At 54.8% G+C, this 23510-nt stretch overlaps 1 protein-coding gene across 1 annotated transcript; it reads right to left on the reverse strand.

Moving 5' to 3' along the window:
• Positions 1-1037: 1037 nt before the first annotated feature.
• LOC121841639 (FH2 domain-containing protein 1-like) lies at positions 1038-21928 on the reverse strand. The gene is made up of 12 exons (XM_042311236.1): positions 21914-21928; positions 21361-21762; positions 19455-19516; positions 16169-16271; positions 14628-14713; positions 14267-14367; positions 14048-14118; positions 13730-13837; positions 6745-6815; positions 5521-5638; positions 4153-4317; positions 1038-2168 (listed from the first exon to the last, which is right to left on the reverse strand). Exons 1-12 carry the CDS (start codon positions 21926-21928, stop codon positions 1206-1208), a joined length of 2265 nt encoding a protein of 754 aa, XP_042167170.1. The 3' UTR covers positions 1038-1205.
• Positions 21929-23510: the final 1582 nt, after the last annotated feature.

Below are 23510 nucleotides of genomic sequence, written 5' to 3' on the forward strand. Positions count from 1 at the left end.
CCTCGTGTTAAATGGTATATATTATTATATTAACTGTGAGAGATCAAAAGACAAAATAAGGCTGAGGTAGAAAGACCGTTTTATTACATAAAAATGACACTTAAGATAACAAATTAAAAATGTTTTTTTCAAGTGTGCCGGTAGTATATTCTGTTGTACGCATGTGTTCCACACTATACCTGAGATCATGTACACGCTAAAAAGGAGAGCTGTGTTTTGGTCTTGTACAAAGACCATTTTTAAAAAATCTGGATCTGTGAAGAATTAAAGTGGTATGATGTGCATACTTACTGTGCCTCTCAGATGGGCACCCTATTCCCTACGAAGTGCACTACTTTATACAAGGGCCTACGAGGCTTTGGTCAAAAGGAGTACACTACGTAGGGAATAGGGTACGATCTGGAACAGTTTTAAAACAATAAGCCTCTCAGCCCCACAGACACAGAGAGAAAGGTCTCCCATCCAAGGGAAGTGCATGTTTACCTTGGGCTGTTCATTAAAAGAGCGATCGCTCTCAAATAGGAGTAGCTCACTTTAAAAATGAAATAAGATCAACACAAATACTAAAAAAAAAATGAAGACAAATCCTCTATCCTCCCCTCGTTAAGTATATGTTCCTCGGGACTCCTGTTCCTCCAAGCTGGCTCATCTCCTCTCCCCAAAGCGTCTGAAGAAGGACACAATCCCAGAGCTACTGTTCTGCCTCTCCAAGGGTTTATGAGCCTCTGTAGCAAACCCTGTCTCAGTCTCAGCACCAACTGGGGCCCACAGCGCGGTACGTCTCTGAAACAGGTCCCCAAGGCGGAATCTGAATCCTGGAGCCTGGCTCCCTCCAGTCTCATCCATGGAGAGAGAGCGAAGCATGGGGCCCTGGGACAGAGCTCTCTGACTGGGGCAGTCAGGTAGGGACATGGGCCCCCTCCCTGCTTCTCCATGGAGGTCTGAGGGTCCAGGGTGTCCCTCCATAGCCCTCATCCTCCCCAGCAGCACCAGAGGGGGCAGGTGGCGGTGGAAGGGTGGGAGGCGGTGGAAGGGCGAGTGGGGGTGGAAGGGCGGGTGGGGGTGGGGGGCAATGACCAGACACCGTCGTCAAGGCCATCGTCGGCGCTGGGGGCGAAGAAGGAGTGTAGTCGGTGGGGGTTTGGTTTTGGGGTGAGATGTGGGGGCTGAGGATGATCCAGGGAGAGCCCAGGTTCTCCATGCTGTTACAGAGAGCCAGGTCTACCTTCTCTCATCTCCCTGGGGTGAGGGGTGGAGGGTTGCGAAATAGGGTGGGGGTGGAGAGGGTGAGGTGTGGAGCTTTGGGGGGTGTGGTTTTGGGGGACGAGGCTTGCTTTGTCACCCAACTCTGGCAGTTCAGGATGTTCTGGGTCAGCAGATAGCCTGCCTCGGCCAGTGTGGTAGCGAAGCATCTTCCTGGACACGACACGCATCCTCTGCACCTCTTCCTTCTCCTCTTCCTGGGTGGGGGGTGCGTGTTGGCGAGGGGACAGGCTGCGACGGCCACAGCTCTTAGTGGTCCGTTTCTGGTCGATGGACGACAGGCTGCGGCGGCCACAGCTCTTAGGGGTCCGTTTCTGGTTGATGGAAGAGGCTCTATTTGACCCAAAACATCTCCACTGGTCCCCTGGGGTCGCTGTCTCCCCCTCGTTTTCCTTCTCCTTCTGCTCTGAAGGGGGGTCCAGATAGGAGTCCACCTCCACCCCCCCATCCAACCTCTCCACCACCGCATCAGGGCTACCCAGCTCCCTGGGCCAGCCCTCCCCTCCCTTCTTCTCCCTCTGCCCCTGGTCCTTCTGGTCCTTCCGGGGTGTCACCACACCTGCCTCCCCACCCAGGGTGCTCCCTCCTGGTCTGGTGAACCGGCTAGGCCCTGGATCAGCTCTAGTCTCTGGCTCATCGGCCAGGGGGTTGGACTTGGGGCAGGGCTCAATGGGCGAGCCCCCGATGGGGGACAACATCACAGGGGGGAGGTGGTGGCGTCTGCGCCTTGCCGGGCCCCTGGGGTGTATGGTGGTCAGGAAGCTGTGGAGGATAGACTCCATGGCAGAGCCAGGCCCGGCGGGCTCCAGGTCAGAGCAGGTGGCAGTGGAACGACGCTTGGCCACATTACAGAACCTCTCCCTCTGCCTGCGTCTCAGCTCGGCTGCCTCACGCTCACGGTTCTCCTGATTGGGAGGAGAAACAGTGATGGAGGTTAGAGAGAGGAGCGAGCGAGAGAGGCATGGGGAGGAAAGGAGCGAGCGAGAGAGGCATGGGGAGGAAAGGAGCGAGCGAGAGAGGCATGGGGAGGAAAGGAGCGAGAGAGAGGCATGGGGAGGAAAGGAGCGAGAGAGAGGCATGGGGAGGAAAGGAGCGAGAGAGAGGCATGGGGAGGAAAGGAGCGAGAGAGAGGCATGGGGAGGAAAGGAGAGAGAGGCATGGGGAGGAAAGGAGCGAGAGAGAGGCATGGGGAGGAAAGGAGGCGGGAGAAAGAGAGGCATGGGGAGGAAAGGAGCGAGAGAGAGGCATGGGGAGGAAAGGAGCGAGAGAGGGCTTGGGGAGGAAAGGAGCGAGAGAGAGGCATGGGGAGGAAAGGAGCGAGAGAGAGGCATGGGGAGGAAAGGAGCGAGAGAGAGGCATGGGGAGGAAAGGAGCGAGAGAGAGGCATGGGGAGGAAAGGAGCGAGAGAGAGGCATGGGGAGGAAAGGAGCGAGAGAGAGGCATGGGGAGGAAAGGAGCGAGAGAGAGGCTTGGGGAGGAAAGGAGCGAGAGAGAGGCTTGGGGAGGAAAGGAGCGAGAGAGAGGCATGGGGAGGAAAGGAGCGAGAGAGAGGCATGGGGAGGAAAGGAGCGAGAGAGAGGCTTGGGGAGGAAAGGAGCGAGAGAGAGGCATGGGGAGGAAAGGAGCGAGAGAGAGGCTTGGGGAGGAAAGGAGCATGGGGCTTGGGGAGGAAAGGAGCGAGAGAGAGGCTTGGGGAGGAAAGGAGCGAGAGAGAGGCATGGGGAGGAAAGGAGCGAGAGAGAGGCATGGGGAGGAAAGGAGCGAGAGAGAGGCATGGGGAGGAAAGGAGCGAGAGAGAGGCATGGGGAGGAAAGGAGCGAGAGAGAGGCATGGGGAGGAAAGGAGCGAGAGAGAGGCATGGGGAGGAAAGGAGCGAGAGAGAGGCATGGGGAGGAAAGGAGCGAGAGAGAGGCATGGGGAGGAAAGGAGCGAGAGAGAGGCATGGGGAGGAAAGGAGCGAGAGAGAGGCATGGGGAGGAAAGGAGCGAGAGAGAGGCATGGGGAGGAAAGGAGCGAGAGAGAGGCATGGGGAGGAAAGGAGCGAGAGAGAGGCATGGGGAGGAAAGGAGCGAGAGAGAGGCATGGGGAGGAAAGGAGCGAGGCAGGGGAGAGGCATGGGGAGGAAAGGAGCGAGAGAGAGGCATGGGGAGGAAAGGAGCGAGAGAGAGGCATGGGGAGGAAAGGGGAGGAGCGAGAGAGAGGCATGGGGAGGAAAGGAGCGAGAGAGAGGCATGGGGAGGAAAGGAAAGGAGCGAGAGAGGGGAGGAAAGGGGCATGGGGAGGAAAGGAGCGAGAGAGAGGCATGGGGAGGAAAGGAGCGAGAGAGAGGCATGGGGAGGAAAGGAGCGATAGAGAGGCATGGGGAGGAAAGGAGCGAGAGAGAGGCATGGGGAGGAAAGGGGAGGGTGTGAGTGTGCTAAAACAGAGTTGGGGAGGGCCGGGGTGATTGCGTTTGAGTGACCCAATATTCAACTAAATGTGGACAGATGGACAGTGGGCTGGTGGACAGTGCCTGTCACTGTGAAGACCACTATATTCTTTAGGAAATTCAGACTGTCCCAGATTATTCATCATCATCATGTGTTAACCTGTCACCTAGGGTAGCAACATTTAAAGTTTTATAGTCACATGCACTAGTACAGTGAAATTCCTTTCGTGCTCTTTCCAAACAATGCACTAATCAATAGTACTATCAAAACAAGTGCATACAAAAGCCAAGTTCACTTTCCCCAAATTCCCCAGTTTTCCAGAAATCCTGGATGGAAGATTCCTGGAATTACAAAGGAATAAGCAGGAATCTTCCAACCAGGATATCTTCTGGGGGGAGAAAATAGCATTGTGTAGAAAAGGTTAAGAGGGATTTTTCAAACCTAATGTGTTCAGTCTCACCTGAACAGCCCTGTTGAAGCGCTCACAGAATGAGTGGAATATGGAGCAACAGACCTCCAGTCGAAACGTGGCTGGGTCTTCACAGAAATACTCTGCTACGGCTTGGCTCAGGGAGTTGAGTTTCAACAGACAGGCCTGGAGGTCAGCCAGCCTGGCCTCCGCCCTCTGACAAGACAGAGACAGAGTTCTACAGTCAGATCACTAGGTTAGCGAGAGAGAAAATAATTACAGGAAAACTACTGGGGTTGAAAGCAGCATTAGAACAGTGTTAGACGTCTAACAGAGTGGGAGAGAGAGAGAGAGAACAGAGTGGGAGAGAGAGAGAGAGAGAGAACAGAGTGGGAGAGAGAGAGAGAACAGACGTAGAACAGAGTGGGAGAGAGAGAACAGACGTAGAACAGAGTGGGCGAGAGAGCGAGGAGGACAGACGAACAGAGTGGGAGAGAGAGAACAGACGTAGAACAGAGTGGGAGAGAGAGAGAACAGAGTTGGAGAACAGACGTGGGCGAGAGAGAGACAGACGTAGAACAGAGTGGGCGAGAGAGAGAGACAGACGTAGAACAGAGTGGGCAGACGAACAGAGTGGGAGAGAGAGAGAACAGACGTAGAACAGAGTGGGAGAGAGAGAACAGACGTAGAACAGAGTGGGAGAGAGAGAACAGACGTAGAACAGAGTGGGAGAGAGAGAGAACAGACGTAGAACAGAGTGGGAGAGAGAGAGACAGACGTAGAACAGAGTGGGAGAGAGAGAGAACAGACGTAGAACAGAGTGGGAGAGAGAGAACAGACGTAGAACAGAGTGGGAGAGAGAGAACAGACGTAGAACAGAGTGGGAGAGAGAGAGAACAGACGTAGAACAGAGTGGGAGAGAGAGAGAACAGACGTAGAACAGAGTGGGAGAGAGAGAGAACAGACGTAGAACAGAGTGGGAGAGAGAGAGAACAGACGTAGAACAGAGTGGGAGAGAGAGAGAACAGACGTAGAACAGAGTGGGAGAGAGAGAGAACAGACGTAGAACAGAGTGGGAGAGAGAGAACAGACGTAGAACAGAGTGGAACACTACAGGTACAGTTGCATGTGTTTGTTTTACGGTTAAATGTTGTCACATACACTATAAAAATCTAAGTTCATTTCAACAAAATGTCCAGAAGACCAGTAATTATGTGTGAGACTATTTGTGGCAGAAACGTGCCTTCTCATTGATCTAGAGCTTTTACACTCAAGCAATATATTTTTATTTTATTTGATTTAACTAGGCAAGTCAAAAAATATATATATTTACATTGATGGCCTACCGGGGAACAGTGGGTTAACTGCCTTGTTCAGGGGGAGAAAGGTGTGTGTGTGTGTGTGTGTCTCATCTCTCACCATGAGGAAGGTCTCCATCTGTAACTGAAGCTCAGGCTGTGTGCTGGCGTCCATCTTAGCTTCCTTCACCTTCTCCACCTCCCTCTGAAAGTCTAAATCCACCTCCTGCTTCTGCACCCTAAATAAAAAATGGTGTACCACTTCATCAGAGCGCAATAAATACATGCATGTACCACTTCATCAGAGCGCAGTAAATACATGCATGTACCACTTCATCAGAGCGCAGTAAATACATGCATGTACCACTTCATCAGAGCGCAGTAAATACATGCATGTACCACTTCATCAGAGCGCAGTAAATACATGCATGTACCACTTCATCAGAGCGCAGTAAATACATGCATGTACCACTTCATCAGAGCGCAGTAAATACATGCATGTACCACTTCATCAGAGCGCAGAAATACATGCATGTACCACTTCATCAGAGCGCAGTAAATACATGCATGTTACTTCATCAGAGCGCAGTAAATACATGCATGTACCACTTCATCAGAGCGCAGTAAATACATGCATGTACCACTTCATCAGAGCGAGTAAATACATGCATGTACCACTTCATCAGAGCGCAGGTAAATACATGCATGTACCACTTCATCAGAGCGCAGGCTGCATGTACCACTTCATCAGAGCGCAATAAATACATGCATGTACCACTTCATCAGAAAGTCTAAAAATACCATGTACCACTTCATCAGAGCGCAGTAAATACATGCATGTACCACTTCATCAGAGCGCAGTAAATACATGCATGTACCACTTCATCAGAGCGCAATAAATACATGCATGTACCACTTCATCAGAGCGCAGTAAATACATGCATGTACCACTTCATCAGAGCGCAATAAATACATGCATGTACCACTTCATCAGAGCGCAGTAAATACATGCATGTACCACTTCATCAGAGCGCAGTAAATACATGCATGTACCACTTCATCAGAGCGCAGTAAATACATGCATGTACCACTTCATCAGAGCGCAGTAAATACATGCATGTACCACTTCATCAACAGAGATGTATATGATAAAGAATCCCCAAATCTAAAATCAATAAGAAAAAACATTCCAAGCCAATAATCTTACACTTGTAGAACACTTTTCATTTCCGGAATAGAAATCATGAAGCTCTTTAAACATTGTGAGCAACCAATTGCTAAACAATAAAAAGCATGAGTTTGAATAATAGGTACAAGGTAGTAACTGGTCGTAATGGTCGTCTACCTTGCAGCCATCCCAATGTGCTGAAGCTGCCCAGGGAAGTCCAGCAGGGCACCGTCTATTTCCTGTGCTTGCTGTGGGTGGGGACAGAGAAAGAGGACGAGTTCATTTCGTTACTGTAGAATGTTTTATCCTCGGAGCCTGAATGTGTACATTCACATCTTCTTCATTTATATTTTCATATTAATCCCTTCCATCCCTTTCTCACCCTCATCCCTCTCTGCCCTGCCAGCGCTCCCTCCCTCCTACCCCAGCTCTCCCTCCCAGCTATGTCTCCCTCCCCTGCCAGCTCCCTCTCCAGCCCAGCTCTCCCATCCATGTCTCCCTCTCCTGGCGTCTCCCTCTCCAGCTCTCCCAGTCTCCCATCCATGTCTCCCTCTCCTGGCGTCTCCCTCTCCAGCTCTCCCTGTCTCCCATCCCAGTCTCCCTCCCTGCCAGCTCTCCCCGTCTCCCATCCCAGTCTACCTCCCTGCAAGCTCTCCCCGTCTCCCATCCATGTCTCCCTCCCAGCCAGCTCCAGCTCTCCCTCCCTGCCAGCTCTCCCTGTCTCCCTCCCTGCAAGCTCTCCCCGTCTCCCATCCATGTCTCCCTCCCATCCATGTCTCCCTCCCTCCCAGCCAGCTCCAGCTCTCCCTCCCTCTCCAGCTCTGCCATCCATGTCTCCTCCCTCCCTCTCCAGCTCTCCCATCCATGTCTCCCTCCCTCCCTCTCCAGCTCTCCAGCTCTCCCTCCCTCTCCAGCTCTCCCTCCCTCTCCCAGCTCTCCCTCCCTCTCCAGCTCTCCCTCCCTCTCCAGCTCTCCCTCCCTCTCCAGCTCTCCAGCTCCCCCTCCAGCTCTCCCTCCCTCTCCAGCTCCCCCTCCCTCTCCAGCTCCCCCTCCAGCTCTCCAGCTCCCCTCCCTCTCCAGCTCCCCCTCCCTCTCCAGCTCCCCTCCAGCTCCCCTCCCTCTCCAGCTCCCCTCCCTCTCCAGCTCTCCCTCCCTCTCCAGCTCTCCCTCCCTCTCCAGCTCTCCCTCCCTCTCAGCTCTCCCTCCCTAGCTCTCCCTCCCTCTCCAGCTCTCCAGCTCTCCCTCCCTCTCCAGCTCCCCAGCTCTCCCTCCCTCTCCAGCTCTCCCTCCCTCCCTCTCCAGCTCTCCCTCCCTCTCCAGCTCTCCCTCCCTCTCCAGCTCTCCCTCCAGCTCTCAGCTCTCCCTCCAGCTCTCCAGCTCTCCCTCCAGCTCTCCCCTCCCTCCCTCTCAGCTCTCCCTCCCTCCCTCCCCAGCTCTCCCTCCCTCCCTAGCTCTCCCTCCTCTCCAGCTCTCCCTCCAGCTCTCCAGCTCTCCCCTCCAGCTCTCCTCCCTCCCTCTCCAGCTCTCCCTCCCTCCCTCTCAGCTCTCCCCTCCCTCTCCAGCTCTCTCCCCTCTCCCTCCCTCCCTCTCCAGCTCTCCCTCCCTCCCTCCCTCCCTCTCCAGCTCTCCCATCACTCCCAGCTCTCCCATCCATCTCCAGCTCTCCCATCCATCTCCCCCTGCCCAGCTCTCCCCCTCCCTCTCCAGCTCTCCCATCCCCTCCCTCTCCAGCTCTCCCATCCCCTCCCTCCAGCTCTCCCATCCCTCCCTCCAGCTCTCCCATCCCCTCCCTCTCCAGCTCTCCCATCCCTCTCCAGCTCTCCCATCCATCATCTCCCCTGCCCAGCTCTCCCCCCTCCCTCTCCAGCTCTCCCTCCCTCCATCTCCAGCTCTCCCTCCCTCCCTCTCCAGCTCTCCCTCCCTCCCCAGCTCTCCCTCTCCAGCTCTCCCCCTCCAGCTCTCCCTCCCTCCCTCTCCAGCTCTCCCATCACTCTCCAGCTTTCCCATCCATCTCCAGCTCTCCCATCCATCATCTCCCTGCCCAGCTCTCCCCCTCCCTCTCCAGCTCTCCCATCCCCTCCCTCTCCAGCTCTCCCATCCCCTCCCTCTCCAGCTCTCCCATCCCTCTCCAGCTCTCCCATCCATCATCTCCCCTGCCCAGCTCTCCCCCCTCCCTCTCCAGCTCTCCCTCCCTCCATCTCCAGCTCTCCCTCCTTCCCTCTCCAGCTCTCCCTCCCTCCCCAGCTCTCCCTCTCCAGCTCTCCCCCTCCAGCTCTCCCTCCAGCTCTCCCTCCAGCTCTCCCTCCAGCTCTCCCTCCAGCTCTCCCTCCAGCTCTCCCTCCAGCTCTCTCTCCAGGTCTCCAGCTCTCAGGTCTCCAGCTCTCCCCCCTCTCCCCGCTCTCCGTCTCCCCAGCTCTCCCTCCCTCTCCGTCTCCCCAGCTCTCCCTCCCTCTCCGTCTCCCCAGCTCTCCCTCCCTCCCAGCTCTCCCTCCCTCTCCAGCTCTCCCTCCCTCTCCGTCTCCCCAGCTCTCCCTCCCTCTCCGTCTCCCCAGCTCTCCCTCCCTCTCCTCCCCAGCTCTCCCTCCCTCTCCGTCTCCCCAGCTCTCCCTCCCTCTCCGTCTCCCCAGCTCTCCCTCCCTCTCCAGCTCTCCCTCCCTCCCTCTCCAGCTCTCCCTCCCTCCCTCTCCAGCTCTCCCTCCCTCCCTCTCCAGCTCTCCCTCCCTCCCTCTCCAGCTCTCCAGCTCTCCCATCCCTCTCAGCTCTCCCATCCATCATCTCCCCTGCCCAGCTCTCCCCCCCTCCTCTCCAGCTCTCCCCCTCCCTCTCCAGCTCTCCCATCCCTCCCTCTCCAGCTCTCCCATCCCCTCCCTCTCCAGCTCTCCCATCCCATCCCTCTCCAGCTCTCCCATCCCTCTCCAGCTCTCCCATCCCCTCCCTCTCCAGCTCTCCCATCCCCTCCCTCTCCAGCTCTCCCATCCTCTCCAGCTCTCCCATCCCTCTCCAGCTCTCCCATCCATCATCTCCCTGCCCAGCTCTCCCCCTCCCCCTCTCCAGCTCTCCCTCCCTCCCTCCCCAGCTCTCCCTCCAGCTCTCCCTCCAGCTCTCCCTCCAGCTCTCCCTCCCTCTCCAGCTCTCCAGGTCTCCAGCTCTCCCCCCTCCCCGCTCCCCAGCTCTCCCTCCCTCTCCAGCTCTCCCTCCCTCCAGCTCTCCAGCTCTCCAGCTCTCCCTCCCTCCCTCTCCAGCTCTCCCTCCCTCCCTCTCCAGCTCTCCTCCCTCCCTCTCAGCTCTCCCTCCCTCCCTCTCAGCTCTCCCATCCCTCTCCAGCTCTCCCATCCCTCTCCAGCTCTCCCATCCCTCTCCAGCTCTCCCATCCCTCCAGCTCTCCCATCCCCTCCCTCTCCAGCTCTCCCATCCCCTCCCTCTCCAGCTCTCCCTCCAGCTCTCCCTCCAGCTCTCCTCCAGCTCTCCCTCCAGCTCTCCCTCCAGCTCTCCCTCCCTCCAGCTCTCCAGCTCTCCAGCTCTCCCATCCCTCTCCAGCTCTCCCTCCCTCTCCAGCTCTCCCTCCCTCCCTCTCCAGCTCTCCCATCCCTCTCCAGCTCTCCCATCCCTCTCCAGCTCTCCCATCCCTCTCCAGCTCTCCCATCCATCATCTCCCCTGCCCAGCTCTCCCCCCTCCCTCTCCAGCTCTCCCATCCCTCCCTCTCCAGCTCTCCCATCCCTCCCTCTCCAGCTCTCCCATCCCCTCCCTCTCCAGCTCTCCCATCCCTCTCCAGCTCTCCCATCCATCATCTCCCCTGCCAAGCTCTCCCCCCCTCCCTCTCCAGCTCTCCCTCCAGCTCTCCCTCCAGCTCTCCCTCCAGCTCGCTCTCCCGCTCTCCCTCCAGCTCTCCCGCTCTCCCTCCCTCTCCCTCTCCCTCCCTCTCCCGCTCTCCCTCCCTCTTCAGCTCTCCCATCCATCATCTCCCCTGCCCAGCTCTCCCATCCCTCCCTCTCCAGCTCTCCCATCCATCATCTCCCCTGCCCAGCTCTCCCCCCCTCTCCAGCTCTCCCTCCCTCCCTCTCCAGCTCTCCCTCCCTCCCTCCCTCTCCAGCTCTCCCTCCAGCTCTCCCTCCCTCCCTCTCCAGCTCTCCCTCCAGCTCTCCCTCCAGGTCTCCCTCCAGGTCTCCCCCCCTCTCCCGCTCTCCCTCCCTCTCCCGCTCTCCCTCCCTCTCCCCGTCTCCCTCCCTCTCCAGCTCTCCCATCCATCATCTCCCTCTTCAGCTCTCCCATCCATCATCTCCCTGCCCAGCTCTCCAGCTCTCCCCTCCCTCTCCAGCTCTCCCCTCCCCCTCCAGCTCTCCCTCCAGCTCTCCCTCCAGCTCTCCCTCCAGCTCTCCCTCCAGCTCTCCCTCCCTCTCCCGCTCTCCCTCCCTCCCTCTCCAGCTCTCCCTCCCTCCCTCTCCAGCTCTCCCTCCCTCCCTCTCCAGCTCTCCCTCCCTCCCTCTCCAGCTCTCCCTCCCTCCCTCTCCAGCTCTCCCTCCCTCCCTCTCCAGCTCTCCCTCCCTCCCTCTCCAGCTCTCCCATCCCTCTCCAGCTCTCCCATCCCTCCCAGCTCTCCCATCCCTCTCCAGCTCTCCCATCCCCTCCCTCTCCAGCTCTCCCATCCCCTCCCTCTCCAGCTCTCCCTCCAGCTCTCCCTCCAGCTCTCCCTCCAGCTCTCCCTCCAGCTCTCCCTCCTCCAGCTCTCCAGCTCTCCAGCTCTCCCATCCCTCTCAGCTCTCCCTCCCTCTCCAGCTCTCCCTCCCTCCCTCTCCAGCTCTCCCATCCCTCTCCAGCTCTCCCATCCCTCTCCAGCTCTCCCATCCCTCTCCAGCTCTCCCATCCATCATCCCCTGCCCAGCTCCCCCCCCCTCTCCAGCTCTCCCATCCCCTCCCTCTCCAGCTCTCCCATCCCTCCCTCTCCAGCTCTCCCATCCCCTCCCTCCAGCTCTCCCATCCCTCTCCAGCTCTCCCATCCATCATCTCCCCTGCCAAGCTCTCCCCCCCTCCCTCTCCAGCTCTCCCTCCAGCTCTCCCTCCAGCTCTCCCTCCAGCTCGCTCTCCCAGCTCTCCCTCCAGCTCTCCCTCCCCTCCCTCTCTCTCCCTCCCTCTCCAGCTCTCCCTCCCTCTCCAGCTCTCCCTCCCTCTTCAGCTCTCCCATCCATCATCTCCCTGCCCAGCTCTCCCATCCCTCCCTCTCCAGCTCTCCCATCCATCATCTCCCCTGCCCAGCTCTCCCCCCTCCCAGCTCTCCCTCCCTCCCTCTCCAGCTCTCCCTCCCTCCCTCTCCAGCTCTCCCTCCAGCTCTCCCTCCCTCCCTCTCCAGCTCTCCCTCCAGCTCTCCCTCCAGGTCTCCCTCCAGGTCTCCCCCTCTCCCGCTCCCCTCCCTCTCCCGCTCTCCCTCCCTCTCCCCGTCTCCCTCCCTCTCCAGCTCTCCCATCCATCATCTCCCTCTTCAGCTCTCCCATCCATCATCTCCCCTGCCCAGCTCTCCAGCTCTCCCCCCCTCTCCAGCTCTCCCTCCAGCTCTCCCTCCAGCTCTCCCTCCAGCTCTCCCTCCAGCTCTCCCTCCAGCTCTCCCTCCAGCTCTCCCTCCCTCGCTCTCCCTCCCTCTCCCGCTCTCCCTCCCTCTCCCAGCTCTCCCTCCCTCTCCCGCTCTCCCATCCATCATCTCCCTCTTCAGCTCTCCCATCCATCATCTCCCCTGCCCAGCTCTCCCATCCCTCCCTCTCCAGCTCTCCCATCCATCATCTCCCCTGCCCAGCTCTCCCCCCTCTCCAGCTCTCCCTCCCTCTCCAGCTCTCCCTCCCTCCCTCTCCAGCTCTCCCTCCCTCCCTCTCCAGCTCTCCTCCAGCTCTCCCTCCCTCCCTCTCCAGCTCTCCCTCCAGCTCTCCCTCCAGCTCTCCCTCCAGGTCTCCCTCCAGGTCTCCCTCAGGTCTCCCCCCCTCCCTCTCTCCCTCCCTCTCCCTCTCCCTCCCTCTCCAGCTCTCCCTCCCTCCCCGCTCTCCCTCCCTCTCCAGCTCTCCCATCCATCATCTCCCTCTTCAGCTCTCCCATCCATCATCTCCCCTGCCCAGCTCTCCAGCTCTCCCTCCCTCTCCAGCTCTCCCTCCCTCTCCAGCTCTCCTCCCCTCTCCAGCTCTCCTCCCCCTCTCCAGCCCTCCCGCTCTCCCTCCCTCTCCCGCTCTCCCTCCCTCTCCCGCTCTCCCATCCATCATCTCCCTCTTCAGCTCTCCCATCCATCATCTCCCCTGCCCAGCTCTCCCATCCCTCCCTCTCCAGCTCTCCCATCCATCATCTCCCCTGCCCAGCTCTCCCCCCTCTCCAGCTCTCCCTCCCTCCCTCTCCAGCTCTCCCTCCAGCTCTCCCTCCAGCTCTCCCTCCAGCTCTCCCTCCAGCTCTCCCTCCAGCTCTCCCTCCAGCTCTCAGCTCTCCCATCCATCTCCCCTGCCCAGCTCTCCAGCTCTCCCATCCCTCTCCAGCTCTCCCATCCCTCTCCAGCTCTCCCATCCCTCCAGCTCCCATCCCTCTCCAGCTCTCCCATCCCTCTCCAGCTCTCCCATCCCTCTCCAGCTCTCCCATCCCTCCCAGCTCTCCCTCTCAGCTCTCCCATCCCTCTCCAGCTCTCCCATCCCTCTCCAGCTCTCCCATCCCTCTCCAGCTCTCCCATCCCTCTCCAGCTCTCCCATCCCTCTCCAGCTCTCCCATCCCTCTCCAGCTCTCCCATCCCTCTCCAGCTCTCCCATCCCTCTCCAGCTCTCCCATCCCTCTCCAGCTCTCCCATCCCCTCCAGCTCTCCAGCTCTCCCCCTCTCCAGCTCTCCCCCTCTCCAGCTCTCCCCCTCTCCAGCTCTCCCCCTCTCCAGCTCTCCCCCTCTCCAGCTCTCCCCCTCTCCAGCTCTCCCCCTCTCCAGCTCTCCCCCTCTCCAGCTCTCCAGCTCTCCCCCTCTCCCTCTCCAGCTCTCCAGCTCTCCCCCTCTCCCTCTCCAGCTCTCCAGCTCTCCCCCTCTCCAGCTCTCCCCCCTCTCCAGCTCTCCCCCTCTCCAGCTCTCCCCCTCTCCAGCTCTCCCCCTCCCAGCTCTCCCCCCTCTCCAGCTCTCCAGCTCTCCCCTCTCCTCTCCCCCTCTCCAGCTCTCCCCCCTACCATGGTGACGTAGTGCAAGAGGTTCATGCCAGGTTTGTTGGCCTTGGTGTCTGCCAGCTTTAGTAGAGATGCCATCCTGAAACCGATGGCACTGCCAGCGTACCCACCCTAAAACAACAGTTCACCGTCACTACCCACATACAGACTAAAACCACACAATAACATATTCACTTTAGTCATTTAGCAGACAGACACTAACAAATAGACGGCACATTAAAAAAAACACTGTTTGAAAACAAGGCCCACGTACAGTATTATATGATAGTAGAGAACACACGTAATTCTAAGTCCTAGATAGTAGATCATTGCGTTACGTACAGCATTCATGTAGTTCCCGGCCTTCAACACCAGGCGGATGATTGAGTGGAGGTCATCACAGACCAACAGCTCTGAGGGACAGAGAGAGATAGATAATTATTGTTCACTTGCTTTGGCAATGTTTACATATGTTACATAAGCCCTTTGAATTGAAAGACAGTGAGGAATAAAGAGAGAAAGAGCATTAAGTAGTGGGACAGAGGTGGAGCAGCGGTTCACCATTAGCTGCTTTGGTCATGACAGCGATGGAGTGTTTCATCTCATCTATCAAAGGGAACAATTCTTCTCTCAGCATCAGAGTCCTCAGACGCTCCTCATAGCTAGAGATAGACAACACCATCATCACCATCACAACAACTACCCCATTCTCACCCAGGTACCCTCCCAATGACCCCATTCTCACCCAGGTACCCTCCCAATGACCCCATTCTCACCCAGGTACCCTCCCAATGACCCCATTCTCACCCAGGTACCCTCCCAATGACCCCATTCTCACCCAGGTACTAACCTAGTACCCTCACAATGACCCCATTCTCACCCAGGTACTAACCTAGTACCCTCACAATGACCCCATTCTCACCCAGGTACTTTAACTAGCAGCACCATGAAGAGGTCTGGCTCACACAGCTGGGTCAGGTCTCCACTGAACGACCGCAGCTTCTTCACCTGGTGGGAGGACAACGCATCATCAGTACCATCAGACAGACAGACAGCACCAAGGAGCATAAAGAGACGCATGTAACGACAGATCCCATTCTCAATCCCAGGTGGAGCTAACCAGATCCCTCACAATGACCCCATTCTGGAGCTAAGGATCACTTTAACCCGGGCTGGAGCAGCACCATGAAGCCCCGGTCTGGAGCTGAACACAGATCCCTGCTCAAGCCCCAGCTGAACGACAGATCCCTCTTCACCTGGTGGGAAACAACAGATCATCAAAGCCATCTGGAGCTAAAGACAGATCCCTGCTAAAGCCCCTGGAGCATAAAGAGACGACAGATCCCTGCTAAAGCCCCGGGCTGGAGCTAAACGACAGATCCCTGCTAAAGCCCCGGGCTGGAGCTAAACGACAGATCCCTGCTAAAGCCCCGGGCTGGAGCTAAACGACAGATCCCTGCTAAAGCCCCGGGCTGGAGCTAAACGACAGATCCCTGCTAAAGCCCCGGGCTGGAGCTAAACGACAGATCCCTGCTAAAGCCCCGGGCTGGAGCTAAACGACAGATCCCTGCTAAAGCCCCGGGCTGGAGCTAAACGACAGATCACTGCTAAAGCCCCGGGCTGGAGCTAAACGACAGATCACTGGTAAAGCCCCGGGCTGGAGCTAAACGACAGATCCCTGCTAAAGCCCCGGGCTGGAGCTAAACGACAGATCCCTGCTAAAGCCCCGGGCTGGAGCTAAACGACAGATCACTGGTAAAGCCCCGGGCTGGAGCTAAACGGCAGATCACTGGTGTAAGCCCCGGGCTGGAGCTAAACGGCAGATCACTGGTGTAATGCCCCGGGCTGGAGCTAAATGGCAGATCACTGGTGTAATGCCCTGGGCTGGAGCTAAACGACAGATGACTGGTTTAATGCCCGGGCTGGAGCTAAACGACAGATGACTGGTGTAATGCCCTGGGCTGGAGCTAAACGACAGATGACTGGTAATGCCCCGGGCTGGAGCTAAACGACAGATGACTGGTGTAATGCCCCGGGCTGGAGCTAAACGACAGATGACTGGTAATGCCCCGGGCTGGAGCTAAACGACAGATGACTGGTGTAATGCCCCGGGCTGGAGCATGTGATCGAGTAAAGAGGGTGGTTAGTTAGGCTGCGTTTACACAGGCAGCACAATTGTGAACTTTTTTCACTAATTGGCATTTTGACCAATCAGATCAGCTGAGATGTGAAAAGATCTCATGTGGTTGGCCAAAAGACCAAGTAGTGGGGGGTATCAGAATGGTCTAAATGCAGCCATTGTTCATTGTTACCTCTCCCTCCTCTGGCAGTAGTTTAGTGTGATGAGTGAGCATAACAAAATAGTTATGGGGTTAGCTAGTGACTTACCTCTCCCTCCTCTGGCAGTAGTTTAGTGTGATGAGTGAGCATAACAAAATAGTTATGGGTTAGCTAGTGACATACCTCTCCCTCATCTGGCAGTAGTTTACAGAGCTCCTTAAGTTTTCCTGCTCCAAACCTCAGCCAGTTCCCCCTTCTGACGTCATCCACTATGTCCCTCACCGGCCTACAGGGGGAGACAAAGAACAGCCGACAGTGCATAGGTCACCCTAATCTCACTTGCGCCATGGAAAAGTAGTCTGGTCGAAATACAGCGACTGCCTTCAGTTATGTACATACGGAAATATCCAAGCTCTCTCTCTATCTCTCACACAAATAAAACAAGGATGCATTGTCGTTCCAACGTCATCAACCATTCTTGTCTACACACACAATCTATATAGCATCGATTCCAATAGATTCCATTCAAGGGCAGATGTCATTGAGAAACACAGAACCACAGTGACGTCTGCAGTAGGTACATTTGCTAGTCAAAGTTAGGGCTGGCTGGACATTGAATTAACGTTATGCATGTGGCAGAAATATAATGTTAAGAGCACAAGACACACGCCTATGGCCAGGCGACAGAGCTGGATCGCCTATGGCCAGGCGACAGAGCTGGATCGCCTATGGCCAGGCGACAGGGCTGGATCGCCTATGGCCAGGCGACAGGGCTGGATCGCCTATGGCCAGGCGACAGAGCTGGATCGCCTATGGCCAGGCGACAGACTGGATCGCCTATAGCCAGGCGACAGACTGGATCGCCTATAGCCAGGCGACAGACTGGATCGCCTATGGCCAGGCGACAGACTGGATCACCTATAGCCAGGCGACAGACTGGATCACCTATAGCCAGGCGACAGACTGGATCACCTATAGCCAGGCGACAGACTGGATCACCTATAGCCAGGCGACAGACTGGATCACCTATAGCCAGGCAGCCAGGTGACAGACAGGATCACCTATAGCCAGGTAGCCAGGTGACAGACAGGACCAAGTAAAGAGAAAACACCTCCTGAGGGGTGGATTAGTTCCATGGTGAAGTATGAGGCTGTGTCATAAAGGCATCGATTATCCTTTGTAAGTAACAACTGGTCACATTAGCGATACAGTTGAATGTGTTTCAACATGCACTAATAAGGTCAGCTGAGAAGTCGAGTTGATGAACTGTGTTGGTTTAGTGGCGAGTCTGGAAGTAGACAAGGCCCATCACATCACTGATTCACTCACACAGGAACGGCTGATAATGTACACTGAACAAAACAATTAAATATATATATATTTTTTTTTTTTAAATGCAAATTCGGTCAAATTAAATAAATTCATTAGGCCCTAATCCATGGATTACAGATTACTGGGAATACAGATGTGCATCTGTTGGTCCGATGCCTTAAAAAAAATATATATATATATATATCTTTTTTTTAAGTTAGGTACGTGGATCAGAAAACCAGTCAGTATCTGGTGTGACCACCATATGCCTCGAGCAGTGTGACACCTCTCCTACAGATAGAGTTGATCAGGCTGTTGATTGTGGCCTGTGGAATGTTGTCCCACTCCTCTTCAAATGGCTGCGTGAAGTTGCTGGATATTGGAGGGAACTGGTACATGCAGGTATGCACATTGATCCAGAACACCCCAAACATGCTCAATGGGTGACATGTCTGGTGAGTAATGTAGGCCATGGAAGAACTGGGACATTTTCAGCTTCCAGGAATTGTGTACAGATCCTTGAGAAATGGGGCCCGTGCGTTGTCATGCTTTAACATAATGGTGATGGCGGTGGATCAATGGAACGACAATGGGCCTCCGGGATCTAGTCACGGTATCTCTGACAGTTTGTGCAGAAATTCTTTGGTTGTGCAAACCTACAGTTTCCTCAGCTGTCATAGTGGCTGGCTGGTCTCAGACGATCTCGCAGGTGAAGAAAACAGAAGTGGAGGTCCTGGGTTGTCATGGTTACACATGGTCTGTGGTTTTGAGGCCAGTTGGACGTACTGCCAAGTTCTCTAAAATGAACGCTGGAGGTGGCTTACGGTAGAGAAATTAAATGGACATTCCATTCGCTGGCAACAGCTTTGGTGGACATTCCTGCGGTCAACATGTCAATTGCCTACTCCCTCAAAACTTGAGACATCTGTGGCATTGTGTTGTGACAAAACTGTACGTGTTAGAGTGGTCTTTTATTGTCCCCAGCGCAAGGTGCACCTGTGTAATGATCATGCTGTTTTATCAGCTTTTTTTATATTCCACACCTGTCAGGTGGATGGATTATCTTGACAAAGGAGAAATACTAACAGGGATGTAAATCAAATTTGACAGAAATATGCTTTTTGAGCATATGGAACATTTCTGGGATATTTATTTCAGCTAATGAAATATGGGACCAACACTTTACATGTTGCGTTTATATTTTTGTTCAGTGTACTTCTCTGGAACCGCCTGCTGTAACTACAGCTGCTCATAAATACACTTCACATCTCTCTCTTTCACTGCGTCTCCCCTGTCCTGTGTCCTAGTTCCCGGTGGGTCCATACCCTCCCACCCTTGGCCCTTGTTCCCCCTGGGTCCATACCCTCCGACCCTTGGCCCTTGTTCCCCCTGGGTCCATACCCTCCGACCCGTGGCCCTTGTTCCCCCTGGGTCCATACCCTCCCACCCTTGGCCCTTGTTCCCCCTGGGTCCATACACCCCCACCCTTGGCCCATGTTCCTCCGGGTCCATACACCCCCCCTTGAGCCTTGTTCCCTTGGCCCATGTTCCCCACTGGGTCCATACCCCCCCGGGTCCATACCCTCCCACCCTTGGCCCCACTGGGTCCATAGCCCCCACCCTTGAGCCTTGTTCTTGGCCCATGTTCCTTGTTCCCACTGGGTCCATACCCCCTTGGCCCTTGTTCCCCGGGTCCACCCTTTGAGCCTTGTTCCCACTGGGTTCCCCGGGTCCATACCCCCCACCCTTGGCCCTGTGGCCCCACTGGCCCTTGTCCATGGGTCCATACCCTCCCACCCTTGGCCCTTGTTCCCCCAGGTCCATACCCCCCTTGTTCCCCGGGTCCACCCTTGGCCCATGTTCCCCGGGTCCATACCCCACCCCCCACCCTTAGCCCTTGTTCCCCACTGGGTCCATACCCCCACCCTTGGCCCCACTGGGTCCATACCCTCCCACCCTTGGCCCTTGTTCCCCCCACCCTTGGCCCATGTTCCCCGGGTCCATAGACCCCCACCCTTGGCCCTTGAGCCTTGTTCCCACTGGGTCCATAGCCCCCCCGGGTCCACCCTTGAGCCTTGTTCCCACTGGGTCCATACCCCCCACCCTTGAGCCTTGTTCCCACTGGGTCCATACCCCCCCACCCTTGGCCCCGCTTTACCTCTTGAACTGCTTCAGAAAGATCCCAACATTCATACTCTTCTTAGAGTTGAGGATTAGGACCTACAGAGAGAAGATGAAACACAACCTAGTCAGACATAGAAACAACGACAGTCAATACTATTTGACAAATAAAATGTTGCGTAAACCAGTGACAATGTAAATAGTCTGGGTGGCCATTTGATTAGTTGTTCAGCAGTCTAATGGCTTGGGGGTGGAAGCTGTTAAGGAGCCTTTGGAACCTAGACTTGGCACTCGGGTAAATTACACTTAAAAACACTTCCACTTCAACCAGTAAATGGCTATTTGGCTAGCTTTTGCTACAGCATATGTCAATGAGCGTTAGCATTCTAGCTGACAACTGCTGTATCCAACAATAGTTATTTTGTTAAGCTCACAACCAAATATAATCTTAGCAACTGTTCAAGCAAGAATCAAAACAGAGGGAAGTGTATGAGAACCCCAAAAAGTTATTTTTGTTTAGAAGTAATGAAAACATAAAGCTAGGCTATGTTGAATGGGTGCAAGATGGCAATTGGTAGCCACACAGACTGTGGATCATTGTTCATGAGTTCCATCAGTCTTCATTGAGAGACAGAGGGCGGGCGTTGTGAGACAGAGGGCGGGCGTTGAGAGACAGAGGGCGGGCGTTGAGACAGAGGGCAGAGACAGAGGGCGGGCGTTGAGAGACAGAGACAGAGGGCGGGCGTTGAGAGACAGAGACAGAGGGCGGGCGTTGAGAGAGGGCAGAGAGACAGAGGCGGGCGAGAGACAGAGGGCGCGGGCGTTGAGAGACAGAGGGAGGGCGTTGAGAGACAGAGGGCGGGCGTTGAGAGACAGAGGGCGGGCGTTGAGAGACAGAGGGGGGCGTTGAGAGACAGAGACAGCGGGCGTTGAGAGACAGAGGGCGGGCGTTGAGAGACAGAGAGCGGGCGTTGAGAGACAGAGAGCGGGCGTTGAGAGACAGAGAGCGGGCGTTGAGAGACAGAGAGCGGGCGTTGAGAGACAGAGAGCGGGCGTTGAGAGACAGAGAGCAGGAGGGCGTTGAGAGAGAGAGGGCGTTGAGACAGAGAGAGGGCGTTGAGAGACAGAGAGAGGGCGTTGAGAGACAGAGAGAGGGCGTTGTGAGACAGAGAGAGGGCGTTGTGAGACAGAGAGACAGAGAGGGCGTTGTGAGACAGACAGGGCGTTGTGAGACAGAGAGGGGCGTTGTGAGACAGAGAGAGGGCGTTGTGAGACAGAGAGAGGGCGTTGTGAGACAGAGGGCGTTGTGAGACAGAGAGAGGGCGTTGTGAGACAGAGAGAGGGCGTTGTGAGACAGACAGAGACAGAGAGGGGCGTTGTGAGACAGAGAGAGGGCGTTGTGAGACAGAGAGAGGGCGTTGTGAGACAGAGAGAGGGCGTTGTGAGACAGAGAGAGGGCGTTGTGAGACAGAGAGAGGGCGTTGTGAGACAGAGGGCGTTGTGAGACAGAGCGTTGTGAGACAGAGAGAGGGCGTTGTGAGACAGAGAGAGGGCGTTGTGAGACAGAGAGAGGGCGTTGTGAGACAGAGAGAGGGCGTTGTGAGACAGAGAGAGGAGAGCGTTGTGAGACAGAGAGAGGGCGTTGTGAGACAGAGAGAGAGAGGCGTTGTGAGACAGAGAGAGACAGGCGTTGTGAGACAGAGAGAGGGCGTTGTGAGACAGAGAGAGGGCGTTGTGAGACAGAGAGAGGGCGTTGTGAGACAGAGAGAGGGCGTTGTGAGACAGAGAGAGGGCGTTGTAAGACAGAGAGAGGGCGTTGTGTTGGTTTGGTAACTTAGTCCCAATGGTGCTCAAACCTCTCATCTGTGACTCCCCCCAGCTTTTCCATGTATTTGACCTATTCCAGTACTAGCACACAGTCAACCCCCCTTCCCTGTACTCACCCTCTGTAGGCCCTGTGTGGATAGGGACAGGCCCCTCGTGGTCTTCTTGACAGGCCCAGTCTTTCGCAGAGGCAGTTGAGTGTCAGACTGGCTAAACATCTCCTCCATCCTCTGGGTGTCCAGCTCAAAGTCCACCATGGGCCTCTGGGACGTCCACACGTTCTTCTTCCCAAGGACTGACTGACGGGGGATGGCATCCCAGTTAAAGTTCCTCATCTTGGAACGACGTTGTACACTACGGGAGAAGGCGTCGCAGCCTCCTCTTGGGGAGGCGGGGGAGGTGGGGGTGGGGGAGGTGGGGGGGAGGAGGAGGTTCAGGGGTGGGATGGAGAGATGACTCCTGTGTGTTTGGAGGTGTGTGAGGGAGTTGAGAGGGGCCAGGGGGAGGAGGGGGATGAGTTGCTATGACTACAGCTCCTTCCATCGGTGTCTTGAGGACAGAAATCTGTTGTAAATCCAGAGGGGGAGGTAAAAGTTATATAGGCCAAGAAGAAGGAGCACAGATCACTGACGAGAGAAGAGAGAGGAGCATCTGACAAATTTACATATTTACTGCCCAAGCCGACATGGCACAGTGACTCCACTTCTCTCCATGTCAATGTCCTGTGACAAAATGTGACCGCAGTATCTGATGGAACTACAACTATTTGAATATTCAGGGCTGTAATAAAATGTTGTACCAAACCATAGAACACTTGGCTCTAGGGAGGACAATGACAGTTCACACAAAGCATCCAATAGACAATTGGTGTTGTATATTCTCAGAAACTTGCAGGTTTCAAAAGTAAGTTTGGCAAACAGAAACGAGGCTACATTATAGTAAGTAAAACTCGACTGGTTTCAGTCAAAAGAGATTAAAACAAATGAAAGGGACAATACAAAAAAAATAGGAAGGTCAATATGTATAAATACAAGTCAATTAAGTAAACGTTCAAATTTAGCAGTAGCCTATAACAAACTCACTCCATTACATTGTCAAACATATCCAACAACCACACAATATTGTGACTTTGAAATCATGTTCTATTTTTCCATTATAACATAGCAACAGGTTCAATCAATTTCTCTTTATAACATAGTGACAGCTTTCAATTGATTTCAATCAAGGGCCACCAGCAAGTTGCAACAAACACACAGCAAATCGGTTTCACACGGGCATACTGCTTAAATCAACAAATGGACGGGTAAAATCCGTCATTAGTTAGTTTTCCATCCAATTAGCGCCAGAGTTGCATGCGAATAATCTAAAATACACATTATTAAAAACAATGCGCATTTTCCCACCTGAAATGTTTCCATCAAATTAATTTGAAATGGTGGATAAAAGCCTGTGCGTGATGAGGTATGTCCATTAAAAAAAACACTTTTCCGATTTAAATTACCAAGTTAAATGGGTTCAGCTGCATTTTCAACTATACTGATGGTTTTGTCATTAAACATTTTTGCGTTAAAAACTTATTCGCGTTGACAGGTAGGCTATAATTCTTTATTCACCTACCAGTTTAGATCGTATTCCAAACGCAGATGAACAATATAGTCCGCAAATCGCTGATCAGCATTTCATTCTGCAGCAAACCGTCTTGCATCTGAAACGTCAATTTTGGGTGCTGTATGGCTGCAGTACGCGCGGCACCGTGAAGAGCGCATGAATACATAGACACAAACATGCACTCTCACCTGATAGGAGCGTGCCCATCAATCAATCAATCAACTTCCGGACAGGATAACACGCCCTACATGGATTTCCTCGTTTATAATATGAATTCGGTTGTGTGAATAACGGCAAACGTATTCTAGATCTTTGCGTCAAGGACCGATTTGATGAAAACCTACCTTAACATATGGAGTATGTCTACATTCTGAATTTTAAAAATCCACATTCATTTATTCAAAATACCCATTTTATTTAGCTTATTTTTAGACACTGTTTATAATGTATTCTTAAACATGTAACATTTCCAGTAAATGTTCCCTCATGTGGTCAACATCGGTTTTACAGGACAAGGAGTTGAATTGAGTTGAATCGGCAATCAAATCTGTCCACAAAAACAGTAATTTTGTGGACCACACATGCCCTGCATTTGACAGAATTGAGGGTCGGCCGAGTGGCAGTAGAGCGTCCCTTCCAGGAAGCAATAAAGAGATTTCGA

The sequence above is a fragment of the Oncorhynchus tshawytscha genome, linkage group LG33 (genome assembly GCF_018296145.1).
Source record: "Oncorhynchus tshawytscha isolate Ot180627B linkage group LG33, Otsh_v2.0, whole genome shotgun sequence".
NCBI classification, from domain to species: Eukaryota; Metazoa; Chordata; class Actinopteri; order Salmoniformes; family Salmonidae; genus Oncorhynchus; species Oncorhynchus tshawytscha.